The 21,201-nt window shown below is 41.6% G+C and overlaps 1 protein-coding gene across 1 annotated transcript in view; it reads right to left on the bottom strand.

The window, feature by feature from the left end:
* col14a1a (collagen, type XIV, alpha 1a) overlaps positions 1-21,201 on the bottom strand; it is a 156,137-nt gene that overhangs the window by 59,781 nt on the left and 75,155 nt on the right. The window contains exons 22-27 of the mRNA XM_030072096.1: positions 19,074-19,190; positions 15,162-15,308; positions 12,482-12,556; positions 10,410-10,549; positions 7,215-7,338; positions 277-420 (exon numbers count right to left, since the gene is read on the bottom strand). Coding sequence (XP_029927956.1) covers positions 277-420; positions 7,215-7,338; positions 10,410-10,549; positions 12,482-12,556; positions 15,162-15,308; positions 19,074-19,190 — 747 coding nt within the window. The remainder of the gene's footprint in view (positions 1-276; positions 421-7,214; positions 7,339-10,409; positions 10,550-12,481; positions 12,557-15,161; positions 15,309-19,073; positions 19,191-21,201) is intronic.

Below are 21,201 nucleotides of genomic sequence, written 5' to 3' on the forward strand. Positions count from 1 at the left end.
TAAAACAATGTAAACTGTAAAACACAGGTTAAGGTGGGGGGAGGTGTTGGTGGGATGGGTGAGGTATCTTTACAGCATTTACTGATTCCATATTGTGGAATTAATGAGCATAGGAAAATATGAAAGACCATCTCTTGACTATCCACCTTATAAATTTGAACAAATTACATAAATCCAGTGGAAACAAGTTATTAATCCTTTTAAGAACCTTTTTTTCTACTTTCCACACACATCAGTGATGTTGCTGAGATATGTATCTGACTTCAGAATACTCACCCTCCATCTGCATCTCCTTGGAGATTTTGTTGACATCATCTTGGGAGCGACCATCGGTCAGGACCACCAAGACCTTGGGAACGCCCCTTCTGGCCCCTCCTTCTGCAGTGAAAATGGACTCCTTCACATGTTTGATGGCCCGGCCTGACAGGAGAGAGAGGCAAGTCAGTGAAAGAAGTAGAAAACCCGTCCACGCCACTTATGCTCAATATACACTGCATGGGAAACATGACGATAGACCGCACAACAGACTATTGACAATTGCTGAGTTAAAGGCTAGATTCATCCATAATGTTAATGATAAAAGCTAAAAGAGGGCAATTTATTCATTGCTTTATAAATACGATTTGCTTTTATTCTGTTTTTTTTTTTTTATAACTGTTGTTATCTCTGTTAATAATAAACATACATTTTAAAATAAGGCTCATACTTAACAGATTGTCTTTGTGATGCACTGGAAATAATTTGAAGGCAGAATGAGTAGGTTGCAGTTTATAAACACAGCATTCAAAGCTGGGCCCTCCTCACTGGCTAAGACAACCACCAGCAGTGAGTTTTCGTTTCCTAGGATGGTGATGGAATGAAATGACTGCCCAAAATATAAAACATTCCACTGTTGTCTTAGTAAAAAAGGAGCAAACTTTGTCCACTTGACATTTTGTTTTGCTCTATTTCCACAATCCATGTCCACGATTTTCATGAGTTCCTATTGGATGTCGCCATTGCATGCGGTTATTGGCCGGGAGCTACACACCCACTGCCCGGAGGCCCACGCCCAGGAGACTCCCAGGTCTCTGCAGATACACACACCAACACACACTTCTAGTGGGTCATAAGTGATGACTGCGAGGGATCATCTTTGTATGAGTCTATATATTCTTTTTTAAGGAAAATCCTACTCATTCTGCCTTGACGCTGATAGAGTAAGAGATTATAGATTTCATGATTATAGTTCCTCTGTTATAAGGAGTTACACATTTGGGCATACCAATATGGCACTGCAGTGGCTTCACATTTTAATACATCAGCAGCGTATCCATTTTTATTATAGATCAGTGGTCTGTACTCCCTCTGATATTAAACCATGCTTCTTCATGTCTGATAGTCCAACATTTTGTAACATTGGAATTACTAAATGGAAATGAACCAACAGATCTGTGTTCGTGCACCCTCCTGTCCCCAGTGACGGGCGACTCCAAATGTCTTTTGGCCCGGATCTGTTGGGAACAGCAATGTGTCAATCAACAATTAACCTGAAGAGATGCCCCTTCTGGTTCCACCGTCTGGCGGGCAGATGAAAACGTGTGACTTGTTTAAACACCAGGCCAGGCTCTGTGCAGGAAGTGAGTGATGAGTGTTCGCCCTTCTCTCAACACCTACCACCAAAATTACTTGGCAAAGTTTTATAAAAAAAAAAAAAAAAAGGTGACTATGTTAATTAAACTGCCACAAAAAATCATTAAGATGGATCATGCCTAATGCTCAGCATGACTGCAGCCAGAAGGAGTTTTTGTCATGATATGTGGTCCCATAATGCGCCACTAATGTACTTGAAGTTTTTATATTTCCATTTAGAGAAACGTTTTGGATTTTTTGATTGGAGGACAATTACTTATTCAAAGCATTTCTACTTTTTCCCTCCACTGATAATTAGCAACTGTTATTGAGCACATAATTATTATGACACAGAGTGATTTAAAAGCTCCTAAAACAGATTTACATGTAAATCATTGTGCTGTACGCCAATAAAAATACTCCAATTCAATTCCAATACAGTACCAAGGTGAAACAAACTCTAGGGCAAGCTATTACGCTCAATTACATGGGCCCTCAATGAGCCGTCTCTCCTCAGCTGACAGCTGAGGTGAACTCAACTGAAACTGAACCAATAAACGCTGGACAGTTGATTGTGATACTAATTATCAGAGGGCAACAGTGTTGTTCATGGTACAGTAACCATCTGTATCCTGTACATTCACACACACACACACACACACACACACACACACACACACACACACACACACACACACACCAATTTCAATTTAATGTCAATATCAGCATCTTGCTCACATTTCAGCAGCTCATATATTTGTTGCTCATGTAGTTTAATGAGCATTAAGCCTCTGCCCACTCTGTCTTTCTTTTACTGTCTTCTTCACTCCTCACTTGGGTGAAAACTTTCTTTTTTAGGGGTGCATTAGGCATAAAGAGAGGTATTACTGAGTATCTGGGGAACAAAGCCAATACCAAACGAGAACCGATGCAGCAAATGACCCATCGGTTGACCGACTACGTATTACATGTGTGTGTGCTGCGTGCATGTGTGAGTGTGTGCAAGCTGTGAGTGTATGTATATGTGTATGGTGTGTGCCATATAATCCTTTTCTCTCTCTCTGTGTCCCAATTTCCAACCCCCTCCCTCTGGGTTTATATCTATGCTGAGCTGTCAACGAAGACAAATGATGGAGTGCTGGCCTGTACAGTGTTGTGTTGTCAGATATCTGCCAGTAATACATCTGTTTCTGCACTGTCCTCTGATCACACTGGGTCAGACAGGAATTACAGCAGCTAGCCAGGCATGAAGTGAGACACAGGACAGAAGAGAGGAGAGGAGAGATGAGAACAAGGGGTGGGGAATGGGGAGGAGAAGGAGGGCAGATGCGACAGGTGAGAGAGGAACAGAGAAGAAGAGAGGGGGCCAGGTGGGGGACAGAAGAGAGACAGAAAGGCAAAAAAAAAAAAAAAAAAACAGTGATGTGCCCATGGGTCTTGGGTTCAGAGGCCCATCATCAATCAACAGTCCCTCTCTCTCTCTCTGTCCATGCTGCATGTGTGAAATAATCCATGTCTTCCATCAATTCTCAGTTTGGTGCTTTCTCTTTGGATTTTGCCTCAAGTCCGAGAGCAGCTTGTTCCAGTCTTGCAGAAACAACCCAAACTGTTCAAGTGAAAAGAGAGATGCTATATCCATATAGAAGAAAACAAAAATTGTTTATATTTTACTTCTTTTTTTCTTCGCATCCAATGCTTTGGCACGGATTAATCCCTTGTTCTAACACATGAAGCCATTTTTCTCTCTGGCTCCTCGTGACTGCAGGTGAACTCAGTATTAGAAGAGATTCTAAAACCTCCACTGGGCTATTATGAACTCAAAGAGCTATGAAATCCTCTAATCTTAGGAAAGGCAACTTTTTTAAGAATTAAGGGACGAAAGCCGGATTATCGGCCGCATTATTGAAACTATACAATGGATTTAATTGGCCTTTGGGGCACCAATGCTTCTTCAAACCATAAAGGAGGTTATAAAGCTGGAATTCAAGTAACAAATGGAAGTCACCAAAAAGCCACGAGGTTCTCACACACAGCAGCAACAGCACTGCTGAAGTAAGGAAGTAAGGAGGACTGGCTAAATAAATGATAGAACGAGGCCAGACATGTCCTGACTAATCTCTTTGTGTGAATACATTACTGAACAGTGAAGGATTAACAGTAATACTACAGCAGATACTGGAAGGCAATAACCCCAACACATACATACACACCCACACTCACACACATACACGCGCACATACAGAGGGATTAACAGCAATACGACTTTAGTGACTGGAAATCAATCACACCACCACAAGCGCGCGCACACACACACACACACACACACACACACTCTCTCAACCTGAATATACAGTTAAGCAGAATCAGGGATTACCACAAATGTGTATACAGTTCATGAAAATCAATCATCCAAACACACACATACACAAATATCACAAAAACATAAAATACATATCTATACAAATACACACACACACACACACACACACACACACACACACACACACACAGGGATAATGACTATTACAACAGCAGCTACTTTAAATCAATCATTCCCACCAGCCCAGGCAGAAGCAGGCTAATGCCTTAATGAATAAATGCATAGTGAAAAGCCAAATCCCAGCATATCAGCTTCAGCACACTGAATCCTCAGCGTGCTCTTGTCCTCGCTCTTGTATGGGAGTGGGTACTGGGACTGTAAACCTCACTAAAGGAATTCAAGCAAAGGGCTGTATCATTTGCATACACAGCATTCTGTATAGACAAGAGGGCTTATTATGGCTGCAAGCTTGCCTGGATGGAGAGTGAATGAGTAAGGCTCTCACCGCTGCTAGAACAACAACCTCTGGGGCACTCAAACCCCCCAGCTGCTCTTGTGGAGCTGCTCTGCGGTCAGACACCCAAGATAATGGGGTTAGTGTGCAGCTCCCAGATGTCAGTGTGTGTAAGGGTACAAGTGTGAAGCAGGCTGCTGCTGGGAAAAGGGCGAGCATGCTCAACAAATCCTCCCTGAATAAATTAATGTTCCAAATATTTGGATTCTACACAAAGTCAAAAATAAACTTTCCTGGAGTTGAGACAAGATCCCTGTTGATGTGAATGCAATTTGTGTACATTTACAATCCATATTTCAATGTGTGGACTTGATTCCGGCTTTGTGGAACATTTTCCACACATGTAGGGGATAAAGCCGGCTGTCAATTATAGTGAAAACATAAAAAAAAGTGCGATTAAAGCAATGGGGTTTCTTGTCGGGTAATAGCAAAATTCAGTTTTTACCACACAGTTACTAATGCCAAAGGCTAAGGGTTAAATAGGAGGGGAGATGCAGTCTTCTATTTGAGGGCTTTAGGGGGATTGAGAGAGAGTCAGAGGACCTGAAAAGGTCTCTGAAGACAGTCTGGGTTTTAGAATATAAAAGGGAATAGTTTGGGTTTGGACAGAAAAAAGAGTTTGGGGGTTCAATGGTAAACCTCAGTCCTGAACGCCAGAAAAAACACTGTCATAGTCCACATCTCAAAGGACCAGAGAAGCAAGACACATGCAGGGAGGTTTAGGCACCAGTGAATAGTATATACATGTGTGTGTAAAGTTTATGTGTGAGAGAATCTGCTATATGTATGAATACAGATGAACAGAGCATGGGGGTGGCTATCAAAACAAACTAATGCACAAAAAGAACATCTTAATACAGAACAGGCAAATAATCTACAATTAGACACACAGGGCTTAGCCTAAAATAGCAGCACAAAATCACGGATATGCAAAATGACTCATACAGCCATATGCACTGAGAATTTTGTATACTACAATGCATGCTACAGCTGGCTTGAAATAATGCAGAAATTTAACATGCCAAGAAAAGTGTAAGACATACAACAGAAGAGTGTCTTGGCGATATAATACACACAACGACGGGCTAGTGCAATGTACTCTGAGTGAGAGACCTGGATTTGTGAAATAATTAAAAAGATATTTCTCTGTGAAATATGCTGTGAGGCATTCTCTAGTGGAAATAAGGACATTAGAAGAAAAGAGGGAGTGAGGAAGACAGATTCCATGCTGAGGCACCCAGGGCAGCGTGTATGTGTGTATATGCATGTGTGTGTGTGTGTTTTTTGTTTGCGTGTGTGTGTGTGTGTGTGTGTGTGTGTGTGAGAGAGAGAGAGAGAGCCCGCATGTGCAAGCATAACCTTGTGGGAGCTGGCTGCCTTGTCTTCCCCTTTGTGTAGGGAAGATAAAATTTCATGGTTTATTCTCCATTCTGTCATAGATCACACATACACACACTGTACTGTCAGCTAAAACACCACCTGTTTCCACGTGGTAAACTGGAGGGGGGCTGCGGGGAGCGGGGGATGAGATAAGGAGTGGAAGATGGAGGGGACAGAAGGAGGACGAGCAGGAGAGAGGAAGTAGGGTCAAGGAAAAGGGAAGGGATGAGGGAGGAGGAGAGTGTACTGGGACAGAAGGAGAGGAGGGAGTTGGAAGTGAGCGGGGAGGGGGGGTGAAAAAAGAGAGGCGAAAAAAGGAGGAATGCTGAGAGGAAGTAAGGACAAAGACACAGAAAAAAGGAGAGGGGAGACAACAGAAGGACAGAGGAGAGGACAGTGGGGGGGAGGCAAAAGAGCCAAAGAGATAGAGAGAAAAAAAGGAGAAAAAGGGGTAAGATCAGGAAGGGAGAGGAGTAGAGAAAGGAGGGAAGAAGATGATGCTGTGATCCGCTCTGGAGCTGGAAGGGAAGCTCAAGGACACTTCTGCAGGGCGGCCACCGCGCCGTGACCGACACTTTAAGATCCACTGAAGAGACCTAGAGTGCTCTGAGCAGCCTGTGTTAGCTGGAATGTAATGCCATGTGAGTGCACGACAGTAAGTGACATTTATTTTCTGAGCGCTACAACAGCTGGACACTTTCCCCAAGATTGTGGCACCCTGAAAACACAAATTTATAATCCAGACTGGCTGTTTTGTTTCCTGAATCTAAATCGCAGCCCTCCTCTTCCTTGTACATCGTAGTTTCAGGAAGTCTTGCAAAGCAGTTTCAGAGAAACATTTTACATTCTTCTGGTGATATCCCCAATTCCACACCTCCATTTATCTACAACTAGGCGATGTATCAATATTATATCAATATCACGAGACGAGACTAGATATCATCTAGTACACTGGATATTGTAATATCATTATATAGCACACATGTTGTCTTTTCCTGGGTTTAAAGGCTGTATTACAGTAAATGGCTGCATTTTTGGGGGTTTTACTTATTAGACTGTTGTAGTTGTTCTATTATTTGCTTCGACCTACTTGGTCATCATATCCAGGTCACTGTTTATCAGATGTTCCTTGTGTTGTATGCAAGCACTAATAGTCATTCCTACAATATCGTCATAATATTGATATTGAGGTATCTGGTCAAAGACATGATGATATTTGATTTTCATCCAGCTCTACACATATCCTCTCCTGAGGTGGGCTGATTGATCAAGCCCATAAATAACCGCATTGGCTGTAGCATCACATCTATAAGTTGGCCTCTGCTGACACATGTACTTCTGCCATGACAGCGCTCGTACTTATAAAACTACTAGTCCTGTTGTCCTGACCTGTCTTGGTGTTTCCTCCCTTGTATCTGATCTTCTGGATGGCCTCCAGCAGCGCTTCCTTGTTGCCATGGGAACTCAGCTGGAACTCTGTCCGTGCATCGTCGCTGAACTGAGCAATGGCCACCTAGAGAGACAGAGAGAAGTTCAAATCAAACGTCAAATCAAATTAGAGCAAGCTGCATTCCACTGGGTGTCAAGTTGTTTCAAATTTGCCTTCACTGAGGCTGACACAGCGCCCTTTCTAGTTTCCTTCATGTTCGCGCTGTACATCTTTGCACATTCCTCACACCTGGCAGCCACCAAGTGCTCTTTGTTGGCCACTGAGCTGAACCACTGGCAAGGCTGCAGCTTTGTGCCTTGATCATGAGCGCTTGAGCAGTATGAGGCCGAAGAGGAAGAAGCCAGGATCCTCAAACTTTCTTTCTAGTTTTGGTATTTCAAACAAGTTTTTGTAACAAGTTTGCCCCTCTGATGTCAGTACTGCATGCAGACAGTGTACACCTAAATTATAAATTACATTTCTGATACCTATCTATCTATCTATCTATCTATCTATCTATCTATCTATATCTACACAACATTATCTATGTCTTCCAAACACTTGCATTTGCTGCAAGAGTCTGTTTTGTCTAAAGGTTTCAAAAATATTTCTTCCTCTTGCCTTCCTTTTATCTCAACTGAAGTGGATTTACTGGAACCGATTAAACTAATAATGGATCGGAGCTTTCACCTATTTTCCACCTGGTCGGTCAATTTCTTGAATACAGCAGGTGGTCCTAATATTTCTGCACACTGAGCACATGAAATAAAAGCTCGTCACCAAATGGGAGTATCACATTATAGCCTCGTTTCATGAAAAGCTCTTTAAGCACTAGGTGAAAATACACTGAAATACATATCCAGACTCCAGCATCAGAGCCATAATCAGCCTAATTGCCTTACTATAAGGAGGCAAGCAACTATCATTATCTGCAGACTGCTAATGGTGCTGTTGTTGGCTGAGACAAGTCTACATTCACCAGCCAAGCCTCTCTTTACTGTACAGCCAACTCTCTCACATTACAGCCAGTGTTTTGCTCCGGGTAGCCAACTGCCAGTGGGTTATGGGGTACATCGGGGAGAGCGCACTGCATAACGGCACATATTACACAAATGAAATAGGAGGGTTTAGTAGGCACTGCTGCACTGAGTGACAAATGAACAAACAGAGCTCTGCTGACATGGTGTAGGGTTATGTGGGACAAGGGCTCTGAGGAATTTACACAACAGTTAGCGAAGTCAGCGGGGAACCACTGCCCGAGCCTGAGCCTGACAAAGCAATATTCGCCTGCTCTCTCTCCGCAGATGAACTTGATCCATGAGAAACACTCTGAGGCAAAGGAGATGGGTAATATTCACTGCAGCGGGGTTAGAAACCAGCAACTGAGTAAAGAAAAATGTAAAAAAAAAAAAAAAAAAATCAATATAAATACAACAGTGGGTTTCAAGAGACAAAAGCAGAATAACAAAAAAGATTTGGCTATAATTCTGCCCCTGTGGAAGCAATTCAAAATGTTCCTCATGTACGTCCTGTGCTCTGAAGCCAGTGCCTGACCCTGCTGGCCATCTCCCGAAGCCTAAAAGGAAAATTCCACCCCAAAGCATATCACACATTGTGTCTCAGGTGCCATTTGTTGTTTAAGGGTGTAAAATTGGCAAACACAAAGAAAATAGAAAACAGCAACCACAAAGCTACAATGGACCTGAATGGGAGAGAGAAGTAAGGTCTGTCTGTTTAACTACAAATCAATCTACAACGAAGGCCTTGCTCATTTATTTTTAGCAACCTGACAGTTTATGCTTCTGATTTAGATCACTGCATTTTTTCCTCTTATTAAACACCATTACATATGTGGTACAAATATGAGTTAGATGTGCAATTACAAAAATACATCAAACAGCGAAACGGCACAAGTAATGAAATCCCCAGTCCAAGGTTTTAAACAATGTTCATGTGTTTAAGACTGGAACCTTTCACCAACACAACCGTTCTTTCTGTTAAGAGTAAACTAGTTTGGCTCTTCAACTATAAAAAAATATATTTCCACCAAGAGAAGGTTTGCTCATTAGGGGTCAAAAGTTCTCTCTCAACTTCTCTGACTTTTTTATATCAACACAAGGCTGCAACCATGCTGATTCCTCAGTGGATAACCAAAGAAAGCTGAGGGAAATTCTACTTTGGTGCATCTCTCCACAGATCATGAATGCCAGCAGCAGCGGCGGCCTCCTTCCTACAACAATAAATGAGGCAAACCCACATGGGACAACCTAGGATTGTTCAAGATTCTGGTTACAGAAGATCCGATCATTGTTTTATTTATTTAATTTTTTAGCATTTTTGAAGCAAGGCAATTTAAGCCAAAAAAGAGAAGCCAGAAGAATGAAGCAAAAGGAAAAGAAACGTCAAATGAGAATTAGTGCCACGTTACAGAAAGCAGGCTGCTGATCCTGGGAAAGCAACTCGTAGCGTCATATCACCGTCCACCCGTCCAATATGAATGTACAGCTTCCTGTCCCCAGACTCCATTAGCTGTTGAATGGAAACCTTCCCCAGGATGTTTGGATATATTTGGACACAAAGGAAAACGTTTTTTTTTTTTTTTTTCTATCTGGAACATTCTCTCTGTCTTGAATGGGCTCTTTTCCCACAGATTTTGCCATGACGTATAAATTGTATTATTTCAACATATTTTGCTGTTTTCAGTGTAGCCGCTCAAGAGCGCAGCATCTGCTCTGCGTCCATTTCCCTTGACAATCCATTTATCAGTATGAAAATGGACATTGAGGAGTACAGTAAAGAGAATTAATCACAGTGAGAGTGAACAGGAACAGGGACGATTCAATTTACTGTATCAATGCCTATTTACAACTTCTCTTATGTATTTGTTGCATATTTATGATGTTAACTGATGGCTGACTAGACATCAATCACAGCCTATGTCAAACCAGTCTGCCTGCACAAACATGCATGAGAAAACAAAGAGGTTTATTGTAATGTTGCAGTGTATTTAGGAAAAGGAGAGAGACATAAGGAGGTACGAGTGTTCAACTTATTCATAAAGTTTCATTCCTGAGTTTCCTCCTTTGAGGTCAAACACAGTGTCTTTTCCCAGTCAGAGGCCCAATTATTTAAGGTAAAACGATAGAGGTGTGGACCTGTGTGCCGTCCGGTCCAATCAGATCCAGTGATCCCATGGTGCTGTAGAGGAAGCGTGTGATCTTCAGGAAGTTGTCATCTCCAATGGACCAGGAACCATCCACCAGGAACACCAGGTCAGCCTTGGCCTCCTTACACACTAGACGGGAAAACAGAAAGACAGAGATTTAGATTTAGCCAGCACAGCATCTTATCTGTGAATTTAAAAAGTGTAAATTTATACACAACAAAGGTCAGTAGAGGATAAAGCATCAGCTGAATGTTAACTAGAGGGCTAATACATTCAGACACATCGCAAATATGCATAGCATGAACTACTGTAAATACACATCCACTGGACCAAGATAAATATGCAAAGTCTGGCTCCACTGTTTAGTCTGCACATGGCTCACACTTGATAAGACATAAGGGTAGGCAGTGCACACCCCAATTCTTGAGATTTCCAACTCTGTTGCAACTCAGTGCCTTTTTTGTCTACTTAAATGGGCAATATCCAACACATTTGTGTTTTTTTCCTTGCACAAAGTCCTGAATGTGCCCATTCATACTCCTGGGTTGATTGTGCCTTTTCCTTATTTAAGGTTTCTGAACGTGCTTTTTCTTTACTTAGTGTGTCTGAATGGCTCCCAATAGCCTTATCTTTGCTGCTTCGACATTGTTGTGTGGTTTTTCAAACCCCAGTTCTGTGCTAAAACCCTGTGATGAACATGTGAGCCTCTCTAAAAGCCTGCGAGAATTGAAATATGTGTACACTTTATTAGGAAGTACAGTCGGAGCTTCAGAACTTTAAAATCCAGCTGACGGTACTTCTAAAGCCAGAGAACGAAAAATAGAATAGAATAAAGTAGAATGGAACAGAACAGAACAAAAGATAAGATAGGAGAACAGAACAGAACAGAGCATACCATGGAATAGAATATTTCTACATGTTTTCTACTAAAACATGATGATGTCATAATAGAACCAGAATAGAATAGAATTGAATATTTCAAAGGAAGTGTTTTCCACTCTGACATGACTTCATAATAGAACAGAATAGCATAGAACAGATCAGAATAGAACAGATCAGAATGGAATGGAATACAACAGAACAGAATAGAATATTTCAAAGGAAGTGTTTCTACTCTGAAATGATGTCATAACAACATATAATAGCACAGCATAGAATAGAATATTTCTATGATATTGTATCTGCTCTGAAATTATGTCATAATTGCATAGAATAGAACAGAATTAAACAGAATAGAATAGAATAGAATATTTCAAAGGCAGCGTCCCTACTCTGACATGATGTCATAATAGCACTTTTACAGATCGTCATGAGCTGAGCTCTAAGTCTGTCAGAAATGTCAGAGTAAAGGTCAGCAGCAGAGTGTTTTGATCAGAGGCTGATTCTCATGAAAGTTGTGGTCATATTTGAACCATGCTTTCCTCCGTGTGTGTCATTATCTCTCTTAAACACACACACACATCTCTTGCCTCTCCTGGCTTTCTGTCACTTTTACTCTCTCTGCCGTTATTCATGTCCGTCTCTTCCTGTCTTGTGTCTGTCTGCTCCTCCCTCCACATCCCATGCTAGCTTTTTCTCACTTTTCTTCACACCCATCACTTTGTCTCACACTGTCCCTCCTGTTGTTTTCATTGTCAATTCACACACACACACACACACACACACACACACACACACACACACACACACACACACACACACACACACACACAGACAAACACCTGCTATGCTGGTCTGTAAGCATTTCTGTCGAAGTTTCTGACCTTTGTCAGACCAACCTCTCCATCTGTGATGACAGGTAACCTTTATTCAGCGCCATACTCAGGACAGAAACAGAAAGACTGGGAGAGCAAGTGTGTGTGTGTGTGTGTGTGTGTGTGTGGTTGTGAGTATATGTTAGTGAAGGTAGTGTTGCAGATCAACCTTTTTACCTGGACTCAGCAGACAGGAACAGAGAAGGTGGAGTATCAGCTGGGTGTCTACTGAATGGTGACCTGATAGGGTACAAGGTAGGTGTGAGTGTGTGTGTGTGTGTGTGTGTGTGTTCGGTTTCTCACTCACCCTCTTTAGCAGGGGGGATGGTGGGAGGAGGCTGTGTGGCGGGGGGTTCAGTCGGAGCCTGGGTGGGAGCTGGTACTGGACACCACAAACACACACACACACACACACACACACACACACACACACACACCAAGGCAAGGAAGGAAAGACAAGGTCATCGATCATGATGGCAGTGACAAGTGGCACCATCTTCTGCTTTATCTATCCAAAGCACACACACACACACACACACACACACACACAAACACACACACACACACACACTTGTCTTGATAAGCTAAGCCACGTATTGGTACAATGAGAGACAGCAGTAGTTAATGTCCCATTTCTATTACACTGGAACTCTGCAAATCCTCTTCCTGCCTCTGACAGCTGAGTCCTGGACCTTTCTAGGGAAAAGCTTTCTAGTATAATCTGTATTTACAACCAAGGTACATGGAGTGCAATCCAGCTTTCTGTATTGTGTCCTGTCTCTCTATCTATCACTGAGATTCAGCAGTCAGACTCCATCCCTCCATCCTACTTTCTTTCTATACCTCTTTCTTTCCTTCCCTCTACAACTTTGGTATTATGAAAGTATTTTTTATCGATCTGGGATCTTTCTAGATGCTGTCTCCTTAAACTATGATTTGGAATCGAAAAACAGCCCCTGGGTTCCACAGCGCCAAGCCAATTACTTTGCAGAAAGCAGTGGGTTCTGTCAAGCCAGCGCCAGGGCCGTGCGCAGAAAGTAAATCATCTTGGAAAGATTAGAGACTGTCCACAAACTCAGACAGAGCACACCAGCTTCACATGTGTGCAAATAAAGTGTTCACGATAACTTTAGGGGTCTTATTTGAGAAAAGAGTGATAATTGGCCTAATTCGATAATTTGCTCATAACCTCACTATATAATTCGGAGAAAATCAAATATTGCCTCTGCTGTGCCAACACTGTGGTAAACATCTTCGAACAGTTAATGGTGGGGCGTCCTGGCTGCTCAGGGACTGAGGCACAAACCACATGTTTTAGAAACACCACAGTAAGAAAAAAGGCTCATTAGTCTTATTGATGTCTTTCACTGTCCTGTCACTCTCCATGTGAGTGATAAAATGAAAATATCATCAAACAGCTTTTTAACAAGTCACAACAAGACACACAAGGGCAAACTATTATTGAAACAAATCATTGGAGTTAATTTCCTAGTGCTGTTATTCCATAGACATACTATCAGTTGAGTGTGTGTGTGTGTGTGTGTGTGTGTGTGTGTGTGTGTGTGTGTGTGTGTGTGTGTGTGTGTGTGTGTGTGTGTGCGTATCTGCCTGTGTGTGTCCATGTATCTACTTATCTATAACCCAGGTAGTGAGTTGAGATCACTGTGAGGTTCACCTCAGCTCATCAGCTGACCAATGAACTGCAACAATGGTCTCTATCTGCTCTGGGAGTGAGAGAGGGCGAGACACACACACACACACACACACGCACACACACACAAAGAGAGAGAGACCGTGGGAGAAATAGGTGGATGAAGAAGAAGAAGAGGGTTACAGAGGTGAGACAGTCCTTGGAGAGAGACGGCAGGAGGAAAAGGAAAAGTTTGGGGTCAGAAGAGGGCTAACAGGAGAGAGAGAGAGCGAGAGGAGCGGGGAGAGACAGAAAGTCAGTGGGGAGAGAGATGGGGGAGGGGCGCGAGTGACAGGGGAGAGAGAATGATGGTTTCAGAGGGAGACGAGGTTTGGAAAAAGATAGGAAAGTTGAGTTGGATGAGGAGAAGAAGAAGAGAAAGGGGGAGGACGAGTAATGGTCATTGCAGACGATCAGCAGCGAGCTCTTCACTCAGTGCCCATGTCCACTGTTGGTGGTAATGTTCCTGCAACATTAATCCCATTGTCTTATCTTGTAAATAATTAATGTTGCAGCAGCGACAGTCCTGATGTTTAGGCTATGATCAAATTTGTCGTCTCTGCTCTGTCCCTTCACAAACACTAGGAGGACGCTGATGTTGTTTATGTTGTCATGCTATGATTTGTCACCCCAGACCATGATATCAATTTGTTCTCAGCCGCTGATTTTTTCTTACTGATTGCACTTCTGAAAGGTCAGCGGCAAACGGGGTGAAAATTGAAAAATATTGAACTTTGCACTAAAGCATTTTGGGCAACTGGTCCATAGAGAAACAATGATCCAGCTAGCACAAAATGATTTTACCTCTGATCATGTGCAGGGAGCTTCTCTCTGAGCACTAGACGTCATTTAAATGTTGAATCTCTGCTTTAGATCTTATATAGTTCATGTTCTTTTGAGCTAAATGCAGTCCATTTTTAGACCAAGCACTTAGTAAATGATTGCATACTGAGGTAATGCATAAAACACAGTTAATATCAAGCATATGCACAAGAACTTCATATATACATACAAGTGTAGTGCTTTGTGCTTTTAATAGCATGGTCAACAGCATATACTTCTATTAAACCTTCACTTTTAAACCCTATGAAGACAAGTAGACAAGCCATTTAGGCATCTTTTAAATGTTTTTATCAATGTAAAATTGTTCACTAAGTAAATGCACAGAAGGACATCAGGAATAGGCAACATGAAAGGGACAGAGGAGAAGAGAGGGGAATCAGTCCTTCAGAAAGTAAATGAAGACTAGGTGAAAATAAAAGGAAGATTTTATATATGAAGAGCATTTTCTACACACATGTCATGTCCGTGATGGAGACAGCAGGTCCCTCCGTCTCCTGGATCTGGGTGTGAATGCTGATCTGGTACTGGCTGCTGGGAGTGAGGTCGTAGAAGCACTGCCGGGAAGCCCCGCCTCCAAGGCTCACTTCCTGCCTCTGACCGTCTGCAAGTCAAAACAGAGATGACTTAACATGAGAAAAGTTCAAATCAGGTGTCAAATCATACCAAGCTTGGTTTGTTGGACAATCCTTGTTTCAAATTAACTCTCAGTTATGAACATTTATGCCTGAGAGCTTATCCACACTATCACAGCCCTCTAGTGCTGAACACTGAGCTCTATTGGAGCAACTGGTCAGTAAAGTGCCTTGCTCAAGGGCACATTAAAGGTAACTTTGAGACAGAGAAAGGTCATTAACACACTGCCCTACACAGCAATGCTTCACTTGTTTGGGGATTCAAACAGGCAGACTAGCTCCAAATGTGTCATGGAGCAAATAATCTTGAATTACCATTAATTTTACTGCAACATGTTAAAAGAATCTTCTCAAGCTTGAAAAGCAGATGGACTTAAGTACAAAAAAGGCATTCAGAGCATGAATACTTTCATTTTTGCGCTCCACACATGATCCAAGCGCTTTAATTGAAATAAAAGGTTGCCGCAGTCCTTGATTATGTTTCTAGAGCAGCACAGAAAACCAGGTTAGAAATGATTGCACTGAATGAAAGTCACCCAGTCATTTGCAGAACTACAACAGATGGGTGTGACACTGAAACTTCTCAAACAAACACTACAGAAGAAACAAACTGCGACGTATGTGCAGTCGCATCACTCATACGCCTGATCGATAAGGCACCTGAACACAGAGCTAAATAAAAGAAGTGCCTCGGAATGGGAAACTTGTCTATTGCCATTGAAAAATAAATTGAAAGAAAGGAAACCGAGATTTATTTCATCTTTTGTTGTGACACTCTCAGGAATGAAGACCATCTCTCTTCCTTAAAAACGTAAACATTTTTATTTTGTGTGTTTGCTTCAAAACGCTGTATTGGGAAAACGCCACACGCATCCCGCTGACAGAGGAAGACTGAGAGTGAGAATCATTTATGTTGGCAGCCAAAGACAAAGTGGAAACACACGTACACATACACTAATAGCTGCCATTTGTCAGTTTCATTAGCCTAATTCTATTTCCCAGTGTGTCTCTTATCCAGGAGGATGACAAATTAGCTCCTCTCCCACACAGGAAACAGCCATAGATTAAGTTTAGGGAAACAGCTTGTCATGGAGAAGCTGCACTTTTCTGTCTGAGGAGGTGTTTAAGCAGCTGGTTGGCTCTGTGTGGATTAAAACTGATCACTAAACTCCGGCTTGAATATCCGGCTACTACTCAGGCAGAGAGAGACAGAGGTAAACAGAGGGAACATGAAAGACGGAGGGAGGGAGGAGGACGGTGTGGGTGGGAGAGGAGGCGAAACCGGAGGCAGCAAACCTACTTTTTGCTGCTTTCTTTCTGACAGTAATTGGCAGCAGGTAGTGTGTGTGTGTGTGTGTATGTGTGTGTGTGTGTGTGTGTGTGTGTGAGTGTGTGTGTGTGTCTGAGCTCTACTGCACATGTTTTCTGATGCATAGGTATTTTTATTCATGTCCTCAATCTCAGCATAAACCAGCCGATTCTAATGCGTCCCAATCAAACAATTATCTCAACCTATCTTCCTACTAGCACATTAAAAAAATCCACTCTATAAAAACAGAATTTGCATATGATAGTGACATGATTTCAGATGTGAAACACGTCTCTCTCTGAGACCGAGACATCAGAAAATGATGGCTATAATCTACAGTTTCAGCAAGACACAAAAACCTAAAGCTGCTCAAATCAAAATGAGCCCGAGGCTGATTGTGGGCATGCACAAAAATGTGTTTGAGCTTTCAGATTCAAATGAGTTTTTATTTCACTGGGTATGTTTACATGCACACAACACTTCTGTTACTGTGAATAATCAAATTAAAAAGGCAGCCTCATTCAAGTGGTTCTAAATATAACTCTGATATGAAGTGCTGAACTCTCTGACCTTTTGTCCCTTTTTCATAGCGTGGAAGAGATGACACGTAGCAGTGTGTGTTTATTTAAAAGTAACTCAGCAAATGTGACTGAGCACAAATTAGCAGACTTTTACACCAGTAATTTTGCTTCTGCTTAAGTAAAAGTACTTTTAAATAAGCAGGATATTTTGAGACTCCTTTAGCCCCTGACAGTCCTGCAGCTTCCCTACATGGCCTATGACATATTTACCAAGAGTAAACCAACTATTCAGAGAGAAAAATGTTGCAGAATTTACTGTTATTTTTGGTATTTGCATTGCTGCACACAGACAGAGCATCGTGGTGCAAGCAGTTTGACTTTTGAGTGCTGCATTCATTCAGCATACATCTTTTCCCTTTATAATCAGAGTAAGTATTTGTGTAAATGAAAACGTGGCACTGCTGCATCCGTTTGAACTTCCTTTGTGACCTTTTGACACAAGATGACATTTAAAAACTGAATGAACTCAAACAAAGGGATTTCCATGGCCAGATAAACCGGGGGATTAAGATAACCAGCTTATATGGCATGTGTTATATTTTCATCGCTGCATTATTATGAACCCACTGTAGTACCAGCAGCTGTAAAACAGAAAACACCCCTTTACACCATCTCTGGAAAATGATCCAGAATGCTCTGACTGATTCGACAAAGTTGTTCAAAGTCAGCGGACCCGCTCCAGCAAAGATCTTCTGATGGCAGGACAAACCACACTCACATTTTATGAAAGTTTCTACTTTTGAGGGATGTTAGGACCGAAAAAAACATTTCCTTCGAGGAGGAAAGAAAAGGATGTAGAGATTTTTTTTTTTTTTTGGCAGACTGATTTGAATGAAAAGATTGTGTATTAGCTTTCCGTTCCTTTCTTTCTTTCCTTCCTTCATTCCTTTCTTTCTTCCTTGCTCCCATTTCCCCTCCTCCTTCACCTCCCCCTCTCCACTTTTTTATCAGAGCGGGCTGTCGAATAAACAGCCTCTAAAGGTCACACTCTCTACGTCTTTTTGCCTTTTCTCTCATGCGATGACGGAGAGCAGTTTTCTCTCATGTCTTCTCTCTGGGCAGAGATCATATGCATATCATATCTCGCTGCCTTCCTGTGGACAGAGAGATTTATGAGTCTCCTTCACAATCTAAAAACCTCTGCCATGTTAAGAACGACAGAAATATTAAACACTTATTCCCTCTGAGGCTCATATCAATAGGAATCCAGATTCTTGTGAAAGATACACACACAGCAAAACTAGCGCACATGCTGAATGAACAAAAACGCATCAGGCAGGCAGGCGTGCACGCACACACACACACATGGTCCTAGGCTGACTTATCTTTGTACAAATAACAAATGGAGGAGACGTTTTCACGAGAACAGGCCGTAAATCTATAAGGAAACAGATTCCGAGTTTGGCATCTGAATCCAGCCACCCCTCTGAATATCACAACTCTAGTATGACTGTTAAACATTTGATTTAGTGGCTGACTTTTATTCCAGTCACTTGTCTGGCAAAGGCCTTGTTTCTCACAATGTGGAATGGTGAAACGGGTTGGTAGGACCGAGGATGCACGTGAAACTTTGATGAGAACCACTGACTGTCCACTGACACACACACACACACACACACACACACATACACACAGATACACACACCCAGGTCTGCAATACGGTACCACTTGTTTTCCAAACCTGAATGAAAGCAGTGCCAGGAAACTTGTGCTCAGCAAGCGTTCAGTAAAATAACACTCGCTTTCACCACATTTGAGAACATTGTGCTTTGACTTGGAATCTGAGCAACACAACATGCAAACACACACACACACACACACACACCTATAGTAAATGTACTTACTGAGTGTTGACTGTATGGCCACTCTGTACAGTGTGGCGTGTGGAAGAGGCTGCCACTGCACACAGATGCTGCTGGGACGCACCTGGTAGGTCGACAAGCCAGAGACACCGAGGAATACTGAAAGAGAGAGGGGGAGAGAGAATAAATTAAATTAGATTAATTTAGGATCTATTTTCTGATCCCTCAGAAAAAAAGGTTTCCATGACACAAGACCCAGTAATGTTCAGTAAGCAATGACCAAGATGAGGCCGGGACCAAACCCAATCTCTTTCATCACACGTCATTTTACAGACTCAGGTTCAGTTGGCATGGGTTTTTAAGACTGATACAGACCCTTTATTTTAATGTAAAGCTGCCAGTAGTTTATATTTATAATGAACTTCAGTATCTTCTATTTGAAAACTACTATGCAAGATACAATCTTAAACAAAAAACAACCAAAACAGCTATAGAATAATTTCTTTCACATTGGAAAAAGATGACTTGGACAAGCCAGTATCCAATATTTTAAAAAAGGCAGATATTGGTACAATATGTCAGTAAACTGATAAACAGGTTTAAACCTACTAAAGATGCTACAAACTACAGACTACATCCCTCACAAAACAAAGATTTTGGTATCAGAAGTGGTTTTATGAAGGTTAACAGTCCACATGGGGAGTTAAAGAGGCATAACGCACTGGCCGAAATGTCGTCTTGATGTAAAACACCAACAACAAATATCAATGATTTTATACTGCGTGTTTGAGAAACGTTCCACTTGTGTAATAAAAGAAACAGAAATGGTTTCCAGCGACACTGGAAAACCCGAAAAACTGGCCGCCGCCCCCCCAGAGGCTAAACCGATCCTAAATGAATCATCTTTGTTTTCAACTCAGTGTATTTTACTGAACTCCCACATCAGATCAAGTGAAATCATGAAGGTTATTATTCGTAAAAGCAGTAACTTTGTGTATTTCTGTGTCACCTTTCACCTTTTTGCGTGGCTGTGACTAATTCGCCTCAAACTCATTGGGTGGACGTTTGTCTGTGTGGGTAGCTGCAGTTGGATAAAGTGCACAGTCGACTGTGGGACAAATTATTAAGTTGCAGAACTGGTCAGACTTTGTTCAGCTGCCTCTAGGAAAGTGATGAGGCATGATGCAGCGAAATGCAAAATACCTTGAGCGATTTAAATGGTCGCATCTTGTTTTGTATTCAGTTTCCAGTGTACTGTGGATAGCAAGCAAATCTCCGAGGAACCTCTCTCTCTCTCCCTCTCTGTTTCTGTCTCTCTCCTTCCCCTTCGTTAACAGAATATGCTGATGGTATAAAATACACTGGGCTCTTGCGCCATTAAATGGATATTTTATGCAGGAACCATATGGCAGGTGCCTTATTTTAAATACTATTGAATAATTCATATGACATCCGCTCATTCCTTTCAATTATATGCAAACACACAAACATATACAAACAGATACTCGCACATATACACACACACACACACACAGGCATGCAACAAGCACACATGTATGCAAACAAATATGTCCATGAATGCACCCACACATACTGTGTACATATAACAATACGTAGGTGTACATGTAAGCGCACAAGCACATTCTGTTACTGAAATGCAAATGTAAAGCAAATAGGCAAACATGCACGAAAAAATGAAAACTAGGTCAAAGAAAGAGCAGAGAATGAGGAGAATATGAAAAGAAGAGATGACAAAAGTTGAAAAAAGAAAAATCGCTGGTGCTAGTTTGGCATTTAATTATGGAAAGGTCAGATTAAAATGAGTATTAAATACTTATATAAACCAAGGTGGACCACACAGAGATATTGCGAATGGACAGACATAACCTCTGTGCTTGATAAAAGGAGGAGGGAGAGAGGCTTTGAAATTTTCAATATATGCACATAAAAATGCACATAAAAAGTAAATAAATGACATGTTAATTTGTAAATAATGTCCACTATAGGATTAAAGTGCTTTAATTTCACAATATTCAGATAAAAAAAAAAAAAAAAAACAATCCGAATAATTATCCTTTGATTGTTAAGCTTATTGGTATTATTGTTGCCACTATTATTCTTCATTATTATTTCAAAGTTCATAGTTTTGGCTTTTTTGCAGTATGACGCA

This window comes from Myripristis murdjan, chromosome 16 (genome assembly GCF_902150065.1).
Source record: "Myripristis murdjan chromosome 16, fMyrMur1.1, whole genome shotgun sequence".
In the NCBI taxonomy this organism is placed as follows: Eukaryota; Metazoa; Chordata; class Actinopteri; order Holocentriformes; family Holocentridae; genus Myripristis; species Myripristis murdjan.